At 44.2% G+C, this 14,589-nt stretch overlaps 1 protein-coding gene across 10 annotated transcripts in view; it reads left to right on the top strand.

Moving 5' to 3' along the window:
• Positions 1 to 14,589, top strand: part of STAB2 (stabilin 2) — a 177,193-nt gene that overhangs the window by 107,323 nt on the left and 55,281 nt on the right. For all 10 annotated transcript variants that reach the window (XR_009550685.1, XR_009550686.1, XM_060194290.1 and 7 more), the window contains 6 exons: positions 2,945 to 3,070; positions 5,079 to 5,152; positions 6,734 to 6,805; positions 7,899 to 8,018; positions 11,079 to 11,126; positions 13,421 to 13,504. Coding sequence is in view for 8 of the 10 variants with exons in the window: in XM_060194290.1 (XP_060050273.1) it covers positions 2,945 to 3,070; positions 5,079 to 5,152; positions 6,734 to 6,805; positions 7,899 to 8,018; positions 11,079 to 11,126; positions 13,421 to 13,504 (524 nt within the window). In the remaining 2 variants the exon portion in view is untranslated. The remainder of the gene's footprint in view (positions 1 to 2,944; positions 3,071 to 5,078; positions 5,153 to 6,733; positions 6,806 to 7,898; positions 8,019 to 11,078; positions 11,127 to 13,420; positions 13,505 to 14,589) is intronic.

Raw genomic sequence — 14,589 nt, forward strand, 5'->3', positions numbered from 1 at the left:
AAAATCCTGGTGACAAAAGAGGAAAAAAAATAAACAGTCTCAATATTTGATTCCCTGGGTTTGAATCTAGGTCCTTAGAGTCTTTCATAAGTGGTCTGGAGCCTAGAAACTCAAAGGACGTCAGCCTATGCTCCACTTTGAATTAGTTTTTGGATACATTGTGAAGTTCAAGTTCAGATTTACTCCTTTGCATAAGTCTATCCAGCTGTCTTTGTATCGTTTGTAGAAAATTATTCTTGAGGGCTGGCCAGTGGCGTACCAGGTTAAACACACATAGTACAAAGTGCAAGGACCTGTACGAGGATCTGGGTTCAAGCCCCAGGCTCCCTACTTGCAGGGGGAATGCTTTACAAGCAGTGAAGCAGGTATGTAGTTGTCTCTCTCTCTCTCCCTCTCTCTCTCTCTCCCTCTCCCCTCTCAATTTCTCTCTGTCCTATCCAATTAAAAAAAAGAAAGAAAAATGGCCTCCAGGAGCAATGGATTTGTAGCCAGCACCAAGCCCCAACCATAACCCTGGAGGCAAAAAAAAAAGAGAGAGAGAAAAAGATTATTCTGGGCAGGGGTAATAGCATAATGGTTATGCAAAGTGACTCTCATGCCTGAGACTCCAAAAGTCTCAGGTTCAATCCCTCTGCACCACCATGAGCCAGAGCTGAGCAGTACTCTGGTTAAAAAAAAAAAAAAAAAGATTATTCGTTTCCCCCACTGAAATGTATTGGCACTGGTGTGAGGAATCCATTGAATATAGTTATGTAGGCTTAATTGTTCAGCTCACAGTCCTATTCCAATATATTCTGTGTTGTGCATATATCTTATTCCATATGTCTATGTACGTCCATTTACACATATATTTATTTCATGTATATATTTATATTCTGTGTATATACTGGGTTGTTGGAAAAGTCATGATTTATTTTTCTGTTTGTCAATGCAAAAATGCATCAGGACTTATCCGACCGCCCATATATACATCCATAGAGCCTATAGATGTGTGTGTCTGCATGTGTGTTTGTGTATGTGTATATAAACATGTATGTTCTGACACCAGTACCAGTACACTATCTTTACTACTGAAGCTTTGTAGAAAGCTTTGAAATTAATGAGTGCGAATCTTCTAGTCATATTGTTCATTCAAGGTTCTTTTGACCATTCTGTTTCCTTTGAACTTGCATATGAATTGTTTTTTGTTTGTTTTTTGTGCTACCAGGCTTAATTTATCGCTGTGGTTCAGTGCATGTCAGAGAACTTCACTGCTCCTGGCAGATATCTTTTACTATTATTTTTTATAGAGAATGAGACAGAGAGATAGAGAGAGACAGAGATGCCTGCAGTATTGCTCCACCACTTAAGAAGCGTCCCCCCTGCAGGACTGGAGGCTTGAACCTAGATCCTCATACATGGTGATGTGTGTGTGTGTGTGTGTGCCAAACTGGACATGTTACCACCTGAATTTTATTTTTTGAGATGAGTTTGTCAGTTTTCTGTCAGCTGGGATTTGGGTCGAGGCTACACTGAGATCAATTTTAGAGGTGGTGCCACTTTAACAATATTAATTCTTCAGATCAGTTAGTATGTGATGCCTTCCCAACGTTTATATTTCTTTCATTTCTTTTGGCAGCATTTGTAACTTTCAGGGTGCAGATTTTATGCATTTTGTTAAATATATTCTAATGGAGTTCTGTCTACTTGATGCTGTTGTAAATATAATTTCCTTACTCTTATTTTCATTTTTTCCATTGCCTCTATACAGAGGTACAGTTCATTTCAGTGTGTCTGATCCTGTATCCTGCAACTTCATGATTGGTGATTTCATTTATTGGTTCTAATAGTTTCTAGAGGATTCCTTGGGGTTTTCAATCTGTCAGATTATGTTGTCTGCAAATTGAGGTGGCTTTCCTTTTTTCCTAGTCAGATGGCTTCCTTATCTTTTATTTTATTTTTTCTGCTGGTTTAGTAGCCCTGGCAAGAACCTTCATACAGCATTGAGTAGACAAAACAGGAATGAGAACAAGAGCAGACAGTTTTGTCCATTGTCATTAGGGAAAGGATTCAGTCTTTCACTATTAAGTTTAATTTTGCTGTGAGTTTTTCACAGTTGTCCTTCATCAGGTTAAGAAAATTCCCTTTTTTCCCCTAGCCTGCTGAACACTTTTATCAATGGAGGTACTGAAATTTACCAGATGCTCCAATGAAATGATAGCATTTTTCAATTCTGTTGAGGTGCTGTGTCACATGGATCAGTTTTTAAATGTTAAACTACTTTGTTTGTATTCCTGTTTTTTAAAAAATCCATTTGTCTATGGTGTGGTGCGGTGTGTCATCCTTTTTATATATTACTGAAGTTAATTTGCACCTGTTTTCTTGAAGGTTTCTGTGTTTATTTTAACAAGGGGATATTATGTTGTCTTGTAGTTTTCTTGAGGTGGATTTTTTAAAATATTCATTATTTATTTAGTTACCTAGTGGGGAGGGGAAAGTGAGAGAGATGATGGGGAATCGAGATGGAAAGAGGGAGAGGGAGAAGAGAGGAAGCAGAGTGCCACTCTGGTAAATGTTCTGTTCAGGATCAAACTCAGAACCTCATGACTGAGTCCAAAGCTTTATCCACTGCGCCACCTCCTGCTCCATTACTGGTGTTTGTTTCATCTGGTTTTAGAATCAGAGTAATACTGACCTCTGAGGATGAATTGGGAAATCTTCCCTATTCTTCCAGTTTGGGGAAGAGTTTGTGAAGATTTGTTATTTATTCTTCTTTACATGTTTGGTGGTGTTCATCAGAGAGACACCTAATGTTTTGCATTCTTTCAAAGGTCCACATTGCATCCAGTGCCTGCCGTCTTGACGTCTCTTCTGTTTTCCTTAGTGCCTCAAATGAAAACACATCCATGTTTTTTTTTCTCTCCTCTTCCCCTTTTCTCTTCTGTGTTGCCTCTCTCTTCTGTAGCAATCAACGCTTGTGAGACCAGCAATGGAGGCTGCTCTGCCAGAGCTGACTGTAAAAGGACCACCCCAGGGAAACGGGTGTGTGTGTGCCAGGCGGGGTACACTGGTGACGGCATTGTGTGCCTGGGTGAGTGCTTCCTCCCTCCCTCCCCCACCCCTCAGTTAGCAATGGGCTCAGAATCAGAGGCCTGCTGACAACAGTGTGGAGGATCTTTTTACAGGACACAGCACTCTGGTGTCACCGTTCAGTCTGTCATGTCATGCAGGGACATGACAGCAGGGATTGGGGTGGTGTGTGACCTCCACAGATCACTATGGAAGGTGAAAAGGAGGACATTTTTTTCCACTTAAGCATTATAACATAACTGGAGTGTGTGTGTGTGTGTGTGTGTGTGTGTGTGTGTGTGTTTCATTTATATTTTATTTCTTATTTTATTGGGGGGTTCAAGGATTGACAGTGCAGTTACTGATCCATAGGTAGAATTTCTCATCTCCCCATAAGTGTCTGCAAAACACTCTCACCACCCCCACACAAATTTAGGTCCTTTTCTACCATCATGAACCAGGTCCCCAAAGCCTTTTCCAGCCCTCTTCCTTCCTCTGTTTCCCCAGAATCCTTTGCTTTGATGTAACTGAATCTTTAGACTATCATTGTGTGTGTGTGTGTGTGTGTGTGTGTGAGAGAGAGAGAGAGAGATACAGAAGTAGTACAGAAAGAGATCCATTTAGTTTTTTTAATAAAATTTTTAAATCATTATTTTAATTTTTTATTTATTTTTTTGGGTAGAGAGTCAGAAATTGAGAGGGTAGGGAAAATAGCAAGGGAAAGTGACAGAGAGACACCTGCAACGCGGCTTCACCACTTGCAAAGCTTTCCCCCTGCAGGTGAGCACCAGAGTCCTGGTGTCCTTGCACATTGTAATGTGTGGTCAACCAGCTACACCACCACCCGGTCCCCCACTTACCCTTTACCTGTACTCACATATGGCTTATGTTTTGCTATCATTTGCTGTGGGGGAGGGGGAAGAGAGAGAGAAAGTGTGTCTTTATCCTCAACTACTTGAGTGTATTTAAGAATAAGGATAGACTTTAATCACAGTCAGCTTGGACTCCAAGATGCTATTATTTCAAGTCCTTAGGCAGGCAAAACAGCTCACTTAAATAGTGCACTGTTTTCCCATGTGCACAATCCAGGTTTGTTGGATAGTATGCCAGCTCCCCCTGGCTTCTGCTTAACCATATGCCTATATAGGGATAGATTTAATCCCATTCAAAGCTTTGGTCTATTTACATAAATCACTGTTACATTTACATAAAGCACCACACTCCCTCCAGGGCATTGGTGGTTCAGTGATAGGAATCTTGCCTGCTCCGCCCCCTCCTTGTCACACTCTGATTTTCACCAGTCACTTTTCTCTCCACCCTCTCTATGTCACATCCTGTTTCCACCCTACTTGGCAAGTATATATAAAGACAGCATTGTGAGTTTTAGGGTACTTTACTTTAGCTTAGCTCGGCTTAGATTGTGCTGCGTCCTGCATGAATAAAGAGATACTGCGTACAACCCAGCCATGAGTCCCTGGTCGTCTGTTACCCGCCCGTGAAGCCAGCCCAGCGAAAACAATAGACCAAAGCTTTGAATGGGATTAAATCTATCCCTATATAGGCATATGGTTAAGCAGAAGCCAGGGGGAGCTGGCATACTATCCAACACAGGTTCAAGCCCAGCCCCTGTTACATTAAAGAAAGTTTCCATGCTGTGGTCTCTGTCTCTCTCTCCCTCTGCTCTCTCTCTCTCTCTCTCTCTCTCTCTCTCATTCTCATTCTTTGATCTCTGCCTCTCTGTGCCTATCTAACAAAACGGAACAAAATCAACTCCATGACTGCAAGTGCTCAGACTCATTCACTCAGCAGAGAGAGACAGCATCAAACCCCAAGGTGCCCCTGTTGACACAGTCCCAGTGGGAAGATGAAGTTTGAGAGACCATACCTGGTCCCTCTCTACAAGGTTACTTTTACCTCCCAATTGTCATCTGCACCTCCATCAGATAACTGCCCAAGTGGCCCTTCAAGATGCCTTTCCTTATAAACAATGCTAGATTCTCATGGCAGGTGTTGGCATTTTGTTTTTAAAGAGATCAACCCGTGTCTGGAGAACAATGGTGGCTGTCACCAGAATGCTGAGTGCACGCAGACAGGACCCAATCAGGTGAGCTGGGACCCAGAGCACTGAAGGGTTCCCAGGAGAAAACAAACGCCCTCAGTCTTTCAACTCAGGCCTGAGGGAAGGCAGCTGTGGACAGAGCCCTGTGGAGCTGCAGCAGAAAATAGACACATTAGGGGAAATAGTGAATGAGTTCACTGGAAGGCCATTCATCAGCAGTAAGGAGTAATGGCAGGAAAAGTAGGGAGATATCTCCATGGTGGAGCACAGGACTAGCATGGTGAGAACCTGGATTCAGTCCCTGGCAGCACATATGCCAAAGCTGAGCAATGTTCTGCTCTCCCGCTCCCTCTCTCTCTCTCTCTCTCTCACACACACACACACACACACACACACACACACACACACACACACACAAATAATGGGGTGGGGAGACAGCATAATAGTTATGCAAAAAGGTGTTCATGCCTGAGGCTCTGATGTTCCAGGTTCAATCCCCAGGACCATTAGAAACCAGGGCTAAAGCACACGTGGTGTGAAACACAAGGACCAGCGGAAGGATCCCAGTTCAAGCCTGGGCTCCCCACCTGCAGGGGGGGTCACTTCACAATCGGTGAAGCAGGTCTGCAGGTGTCTATCTTGCTCTCCCCCTCTCTGTCTTCCCCTCCTCTCTCCATTTCTCTCTGTCCTATCTGACAACGATGACATCAATAACAACAATAATAACTACAAAAACAATAAAAAGACAACAAGGGCAACAAAAGGGAAAATAAAAAATTTTTTTAAAAAACTGTTTGAAAAAAAAGAAAAGAAACCAGGGCTATGGTAAAAATAGTAATGATAAAATGATAATTATGATGATAATTAGAAGTCCAGTGAGATAGCTCACTATTAGAGCAGAAGAATTGCATGCATGAGGCCCCAGGTTCAATCCTGGATCTACGTATGCTAGAGCTGAGTGCAGCTCTGGGGTTTCTGTCTCTCCTTTCTCATCTTCATTCTTTCATTAAAAATAAACAAGGTGGTAAAGGGGGTTGGGATATAGCACTCTAGTGGTGGGAATTATGTGGAATTATACCCCTCTTATCCTACAATCTTATTAATCATTATTAAATCACTAATAAAAATAAATAAACAAGCAAACAAGGAGGGACCAGGCAGTGGCACACCTAGTCAAGCACTCACATTACAGTGCACAAGGATCAAGTTCAAGCCCCCAGGCCCCCACCTGTAAGGGGAAAGCTTCACAAGTGGTGAAGCAGTGCTGCAGGTGTCTCTCTGTCTCTCTGCCTCTTTGTCTCTTTGTCTTTCCCCCTCCTCTCTCAATTTCTCTCTGTCTCTATCCAATAAGAAACAAAGAAAATCCCAGTAAAGCACAGGGATTCAAACCTCCACTCCCCACTTGGAGGAGCTGCAGGTGTTTCTCCCTATCTCTCTCCCTCTTTATCTCCCCCTTCCCCTTCAGCTTCTCTGTCTCTATCAGAAACAAATTTAAAAATAAATCAATAATAAGAAGGAACAAGCACAGAAGACACAGGCAGTCTACACCGTGACCATAACCATGTGGCCCTGGGGTGCAAGTGGCAGGCTGCCTGGGAAATGACCCTGCCCTCCTCCCCTGTGCAGGCCACTTGTAACTGTTTGCCCAAGTACACCGGAGACGGGAAGGTCTGCATGCTCATCAACATCTGCTTAACTGTGAGTCTCACCCTGGGATGCCTCCTCATCCCATCTTAGGGCTGGGGGCTGTGTCTCATTTTTCCAGTCGTTCCCATTGTGGTGTTGCAGAGGCCCTTCCTCCGCCCCAGAGCTGCTCCTCTGAGCAGGATGATGTGGACCATTTAGGCTGCTCTCCTCAAGCTCGTGGCTACATTAGAACAAGTTAGACTAAGAATGTGACTATGCCTTAGAGAAGTCACAGTACATTCCACTGCAGACTGGAGGAGTGTGACGTCCAGAGCTTGGACTTAAGCCTGTCGACTCAGAGACCACAACCATGGCCACTTTCCTGGTCCCTCCCAGGAGCTGGCCCACCCCAGACACCCCACTTCCCTTATATGCCCAGCTGAGAGCCTTCCACAGGGGGCAGGGAGCAGTTCAAGTTTCCTGGAATCCCAACTTTTCCTCTCCAGTGAGGTGTCCATTGTCCCCTCTGTTGGTGTGCAAGCCTCTTAAGGGAACCATGCCCCCACCTGAAATGCCTCCTCCAGTTGCTAATTCTATTGTCTTTGCTATTTTAATGACCGCCTGGATTTGGCCACTAATGCAGTAAACCCACTTGTAACCGACACTGAGTATAAGGTTAGCAGCTCCTAAATTTGAACTATATTCTGCTTTATTGATATGTTCTGTATCTGATAGCCCTGCCACTATTTATAAGCTCTACAAGGACAAGAACCATGTGTCCGTCTATTTGATAGCAACTTTCTTCTACTGGTGGCAGTTAAATTTGATACAATGGGAGTTTAGCCAAAGGCTGAGACATGGCACACAAGCTTGAATAGGTTTCTCTCCAGTGAATAGATTTCTTGCCAGCTACTAAGACATTTCCCCTTTGGCAATTCTAGGCTTTTATCTGTATAAAGGGTGTACCTGCTGTCTTGTCTGGGTGACTTACTGTAGGGAATTAGAAAGCAAGTTCAGAAAAGGGCATATAATGTTTCTAGACCAGTCAATTAGGGAGTGATTAAATTTGGAGTCTGCAATGAAATTTCAGCCTGGAATTGCTTTAGGAATGCTGGCACACTAGCTGACCCAACACATGTTCCCCACCCTTTGGAACGTTTGCCAGAAAAATGGTGGCTGTAGTGAATTTGCTGTCTGTAAACACACGGGACTGGATGAGAGAACCTGTACATGCAAGCTGGGCTACGTCGGAGATGGGATCACCTGCAGGGGCAGCATCTTCCAGGTAACTCAGGGCCTGTACCCTTGAAGGAAGCTCTAGGGGGGCGCCCACCCTCACTGTGCTGAGAACACTGGAAGCCAGGGAGTGTGCATGAGTTGGGGGAAAGGGAGGGAGCCTCTATTAACATGTGAAAGACTGTTGATATGAACCAACAATAGGACTTTAAGCTCCCCAGGGGCATTTCTTTGACAGTCCTTCAGATCAGCAGTTCTGTGGTCAGAACTCCTCCTTTGAATTCATAACTTTGCCAATTTAGTAATGTTGTTTGGGGCAGATTATACCACTTCACACTACCATTCTTTTTTTTTAATTTCTTTATTAATAGTTTACAGTCAACAGAAAACACAATAGTTTATACTTGCATAACATTTCTCAGTTTTCTACATAACAATTCAGCCTCCACTAGGTCTTCCTCTGCCATCATGTTCCAGGACCTGAGCCCCCCCACCCCACCCCAGAGTCTTTTATTTTGGTGCAATACACCAACTCCAGACCAAGTTCTGCTTAGTGTTTTCCCTTCTGTTCTTTTTCAACTTCTGAGTGAGATCATCCCATATTCATCCTTCTGTTTCTGACTTATCTCACTTAACATGATTCCTTCAAGCTCCACCTAAGATGAGGTGAAGAAGGTGAATTCACCATTTTTAATAGCTGGGTAGTATTCAGCTATATAGACCACAACTTGCTCAGTTGTTGGACACCTGGGTTGCTTCCAGGTTTTGGCTATTACAGATTGTGCTGTTATGGACATAGGTATACACACATCTTTTTGGATGGGACACACCACCTTTCTTGCTCTCTTGTGTTTTTTTTTTGGGGGGGGGATGAGGTGGGGAATTGGTCTGTTTTTTTTTTCAGCTAGGAACAGAGAAGCAAAGTGAGAGAGGGAAAGAAACCATAGCACTGAATCTTCCTTCAGTACTGTAGGGGGTGGGCTCAAGGGTATCAGTTTTCTAATGTAAGCAACATAATAAAACAGTTGTAATAGGGAGTTGGGCAGCAGCACAGTGGGTTAAGCGCAGGTGGCGCCAAGCGCAAGGATGAGCTTAAGGATCCCCGTTGGAGCCCCGGCTTCTCACCTGCAGGGGTGTGGTGAAGCAGGTCTGTCTTTCTCTCCCCCTCTCTGTCTTTCCCTCCTCTCTCCATTTCTCTCTGTCCTATTAACAATGATGACATCAATAACAACAACAATAATAACTACAACAATAAAAAACAACAAGGGCAACAAAGGGGAAAATAAATTTTAAAAAAACAGTTGTGATATAATTATTTCATTACATTAATATGTAATGTTATTTAGTGTGTTATAATATCTAGCTTCTAGCAATGACTAATATGTTATATAAAAGGCAATATGTGTTCCATACAGTTGTGATAGTAACAGGAAATAATTGATATTGTGTTGGGAAGATGACAATAATTGCTACTGTAGTGAATATTATAACAGTAGTGGCAGTCATGTCAGGTTGAATATAAAAGACTTGCTGATCAAGGGCTGGGCAGTCAACTGCAGGGTGGTCACTTCATAGGCGGTGAAGCAGGCCTGCAGGTGTCTATCTTTCTCTCTACCCTCTGTCTCCCACAGTCAATTTATCTCCTATCCAACAATAACAGCAGCAATAACAACAGTGGGAAAAAATGGACGTCAGGAGCAGTGGATTCATAGTGCAAATACCAGGTCCCAGTGATAACCCTGGAGGGCAAAAAAAAAAAAAGTTGCTGGTCATTGTGGTCCTGATTTCAGTTGTAATTCATTGCCTGTGCTTATACACACACACACACACACACACACACACACACACACACATCTGTACTGGGCAGAGAGGGGGAGGTGGTGTGAATCCTATAACTTTCTGTTATAAAGTAAATGCTGTGCTAGTTTTTTTTTTGTTTGTTTTGTTTTGTTTTTTACTTACTGGATAGAGGTAGACAACAAGAAATAGAGAAGGGGGAGGGTGGAAAGAGAGAGACACCAGCAGCACTGCTTCACCACTTGTGAAGTTTCCCCCCTGCAGCTGGGGACCAGGGGGTTGAACCTGGGTCCTTTCAGGTAGTAACGTGTGCTCTACCAGCCGTGCCACCACCAGGTCCTACTGCTTGGCTTTAAGGCATTTTGGCAGATCAAATACCTTCTTAATGGAGTACCTGAAATCTGCCATAAATCTATAACAATAATAATAATAATAGAATGCATGCTTCTGGAATTGTTGGGCCACTCCAGAAAGACTTTAGCAGAGTATACATCACTTGAAAGGCTATTGATGGAACTTCTAAAAAGCCCATTGTAGCAGATTTCCAGTTGAAAAGAGGCCAGCGACATTACTCACTCACCTGGGAAGATGTCTGCTTTGCCATGGGCATGAACCGTGTTCCAGCCCCCCCACAGCAGTACTGTACACCACACAGCGGTACTGTGGCACTGAAGGAAGCTTTGATACTATGGCCTCTCTGTCTGTCTGTCTGTTTCTCTCTCTCTCTCTCTCTCTCTCACTCTCTCTTGCCTCTTTGTCCTGTTCTTTCTACCTGAAAAAGTTGGCTCAGAACAGTGAAACCCCAGCAATGGAGAAAGAAAAAAGAACGGAGGGGCCAGGTGGTGGCACACCTGGTTGAATGCACATGTTACAATGCATAAGGACCTAGGTTCAAGTCCCCAGACCTCACGTGCAGGGAGGAAGCTTCACAAGTGGTGAAGCAGGTCTGCAGGTGTCTCTCTATCTCTCTTCCTCTCTATTATCTGCTTCCCTCTTGGTTTCTGGTTGTCTCTATCCAACAAATAAATAATGACCCTGGGTCCATACTCCCAGAGGGATAAAGAATAGAAAAGCTATCAGGGGAGGGGATGGGATACGGAGTTCTGGTGGTGGGAATTGTGTGGAGTTGCGCTCCTCTTATCCTATGGTTTTTGTCAGTGCCTCTTTTTTATAAATAAATATTTTAAAATATATGTATAATAATTAAAAAAATTTTTTTAAAGAATTGATGATAGATACCCATGATCTTGGAGAAATTGCCATGTCTCTCATTCACATATCTGAAATGAACTTACCTTGTCTTTGTTTCCAGGAGCTCCCCAAGAACCCCAGAACTTCACAGTATTTCTTCCAGTTGGTGGTAAGAGCATGCATCTGTAAGAGTTTGGGGGGGGGGACTGGGTGGTACACCCAGTTAAGCACACACATCATCATGCATAAGGACCCAGGTTCAAGCCCCCTCTCCTCACCTGCAGGGGGGAAACAGTGAAGCAGGTCTGCAGGTGTCTCTCTTTTTCTTCTATGTCTGTTATCCCCCTCCCCTCTGAAATTCTCTCTGTCCTATCAAAGAAAAAATAAAAATGAAAAATGTCCTCCAGGAGTGGTAGATTCATCATGCAGGCACTGAGCCCCAGCAACAATGCTAGGGGGGGGGAATTAGGTCTGAGCCCAGATGCGGGATCAATCAGTAGCCCCTGGAAGGGGTGAGAAGAGAAAGAAATGTGGGAGCTGGGTTTCTGGTCAAGGTTCTAGCATAATCATTTGAGAGCTTCCCTGACCTCAGATGGCAACCTGGAATATGGTGCAGTGGCCTGTTGTACACAGAAAAATGTGATCTGTAAAAGCACCGCCATCGTACTAGGGGAGAAAAGAAGTGTTACAAGGGGAAGCTGGCTAACTTTTATGAGGCTGTCATGCCCAATCATTCTGTATAACATATGATATATGATTATGTTTTAGATCTATCAGAGAGTAAAGGATGAAAGTCTAGAAAAACAAAAATCCTAAAACCTAAAAGAAAATTAGTAGCCATATAATCTAAGCATCAGGGGCCAGGCAGTGGCGCACCTGGTTAAGCACTCACATTACAGTGCTCAAGGACCCAGGTTCAAGCCCCTGGTCCCCACCTGCAGGGGGAAAGCTTCATGAGTAGTGAAGTAGAGCTACAAGTCTCTCTCTCTCTCTCTCTCTCTCTCTCTCTCTCCCTCTCTCTCCCCCCTCTCTCTCCCTCCTTCCCTCTCTCTCTCTCCCCCCTCTCTCTCCCTCCTTCCCTCTCTCTCTCTCCCCCTCTCTCTCCCTCCTTCCCTCTCTCTCTCTCCCCCTCTCTCTCCTCCTCCCTCTCTCTCTCTCTCCCTCCCTCTCTCCATCCCTCTCTCTCCCCCTCCCTCTCTCTCTCTTTCTCTCTCTCTCTCCCTGTCTCTCTCTCCTCCCTCTCTCTCCCCCTCCCTCTCTCTCTCTCTCTTTCTCTGTGTGTGTGTGTGTGTGTGTGTATGTGTGTCTCCCTCCCTCTCTGTCTTCTCCCCTCTCAATTTCTCTTTGTTTCTATCCAGTAAATATATATATATTTAAGTCTAAGCATTGTCAGGAAGACTATTAGACCAGTGAGATAAACCATCTTATTACTTACATTAGAATTATCACTCCAATTACATAAATTTTTTCTATGTGGAAGATATACTAGAAAAAGAAGACCTTAAGGAGGTCAGGCAGTGGCACACCGGGTAAGTGCACAGAGTATGAAGTGCAAGGACCACCACAAGGATCCCAGTTTGAGCCCCCAGCTCCCCACCTGCAGGGGAGTCACTTCACAAGCGGTGAAGCAGGTCTGCAGGTGTCTTTCTCTCCCCCTCTCTAGCTTCCCCTACTCTCTCAATTTCTCTCTGCCCTATCCAATAAAACAGAAAAAAATAAATGGCTACCAGGAGCAGGGGATCCATAGTGCTAGCACCAAGCCCCAGCAATAACCCTGGAGGAAGAAAAAAGAAAAAAAAAGAACACCTTAAAATGACAAGAGATCCTTCTGGATGGTGAGGTTAGAGATTCTGGAGTTAAAGTTTGTTGTTGTTGTAACTGTTGTTTTTGGTGTCTTTTTTTCCTTTGTGCTGTATGTTCTGATGTTTAATACATTTAGGCAGACACCAACTTTACAACTAGATTAAGAAAAGACGGGGGGCAGGCGGTAGCACAGCGGGTTAAGCGCACATGGCGTGAAGCACAAGAACCAGTGTAAGGATCCTGGTTCAAACCCCCTGGCTCCCCACCTGCAGGGGGGTTGCTTCACAGGTGGTGAAGCAGGTCTGCAGGTATCTATGTTTCTCTCCCCCTCTGTCTTCCCCTCCTCTCTCAATTTCTCTCTGTCCTCCAACAATGACAGCAATGACAACAATAACAGTAATAACAACAAGGGGGAAAATATGGCTGCCAGGAGCAGTGGATTGGTAATGCAGGCACTAAGCCCCAGCAATAACCCTGGAGGCAAAAAGAAAAAAAGAAGACTGAAGGTAGTAACAGTGACTCTGAAGGGTTATTGCCTACTCTGTAAACAGAGTCCCCATCCACATCCTGCTCCCCTCTGTCCCCATCTACTCTTCTCTGAGCCCCCACCTCTGTGGTAAAGGACATGACACATGGCCCCGTCTTCCTTACTCCCCACAGGAGCATTCCGTGCGAGACCTGGCTGGCCGAGGTCCCTTCACTGTTTTCGCTCCTTTGTCCACAGCCTTTGAGGAGGAAGCTCTGGTAAAGCATGAGGCCCTGGGCTGATGGAAGAGGTCTGGGGCTGGGATGGTGTTTGGAGGCTTTACCCTGGACCCCTGCACTGGGAATATTTCTGGAAAGGAGATTCAGGCTCAGCTGAAGTTGACCAGTGAGGGAAAACAAGAGTATTCCATTATCAGGGGGAAACCGTCAAGTGGGTTTTGGAGTCACTGAAGGCCAGAGGCCCACTAGAAGACACTCCTGAGTAGAGTAGGAGGTTGAAGAAAAACAGTAATTTCTTTTTTTTTTTGGAGGGGGGGAAGTAAATAGTCATCATTTTAGTAAACTGAGTGTCTGCATAATTAGAAAATAAACAACTTTCAAATGGAATATAATCTGTTTGTAAAAATAGACATTTTTTCATTAATATAATAAATACAATAGAATACTATACAAGGTCTGCTCAAAGTTCACAAAAGGGCATGACATTCTTAGCAGAGAGTAATATAACTGTTTATGTTATGTAATTGAATTGGTTCATTCTGTGTATTCTTAACTCCCATTGACCCCCAAAGTAGAGAGCAGAAAGATGGGAAAAGGAGGAAGAAAAGGGTGAAATGAGATTAAAATAGCTTATTTCTGGGGACCCAGTGGTGATACATCTGGTTGAGCACACATGTTACCATACACTAGGACCTGGTTTAAGACCCGGTTCCCCCCCACACACACACACACACAAGGAGGGAAGCTTTAGAAGTAGTGAAGGAAGTCTGCAGGTGTGTCTCTCTCCCTCTCTCTCTCTCTTTCCCCTTCATTATCTCCCCTCCCCTCTCAGTTTCTATCTCTGTCCTAAATAAATAAAAAAGTTTTTTAAAAAGTGGGGGTTTCTTTCCCTTTCAGGGTTTTTTCTGTTGTCCTCACAGTCACTGGAGACCTTCATGCTAGGTTACCCCTTAATGTATAATAAAGAAGCAAATATTTGGGAGGGGCATACTGCCAGATGTAGGTTGCATCTCTCTGGGTACCCTTGACCTTGGACCACAACAAGTCCAAGTCCTCGTCTCCCCTGAGATCCTGCAGTGGAAGCAGGGAAGGGATGGGCCCCCTGCTCCCTGTGGCCTGAAGCT

This window comes from Erinaceus europaeus, chromosome 7, assembly GCF_950295315.1.
Source record: "Erinaceus europaeus chromosome 7, mEriEur2.1, whole genome shotgun sequence".
NCBI classification, from domain to species: Eukaryota; Metazoa; Chordata; class Mammalia; order Eulipotyphla; family Erinaceidae; genus Erinaceus; species Erinaceus europaeus.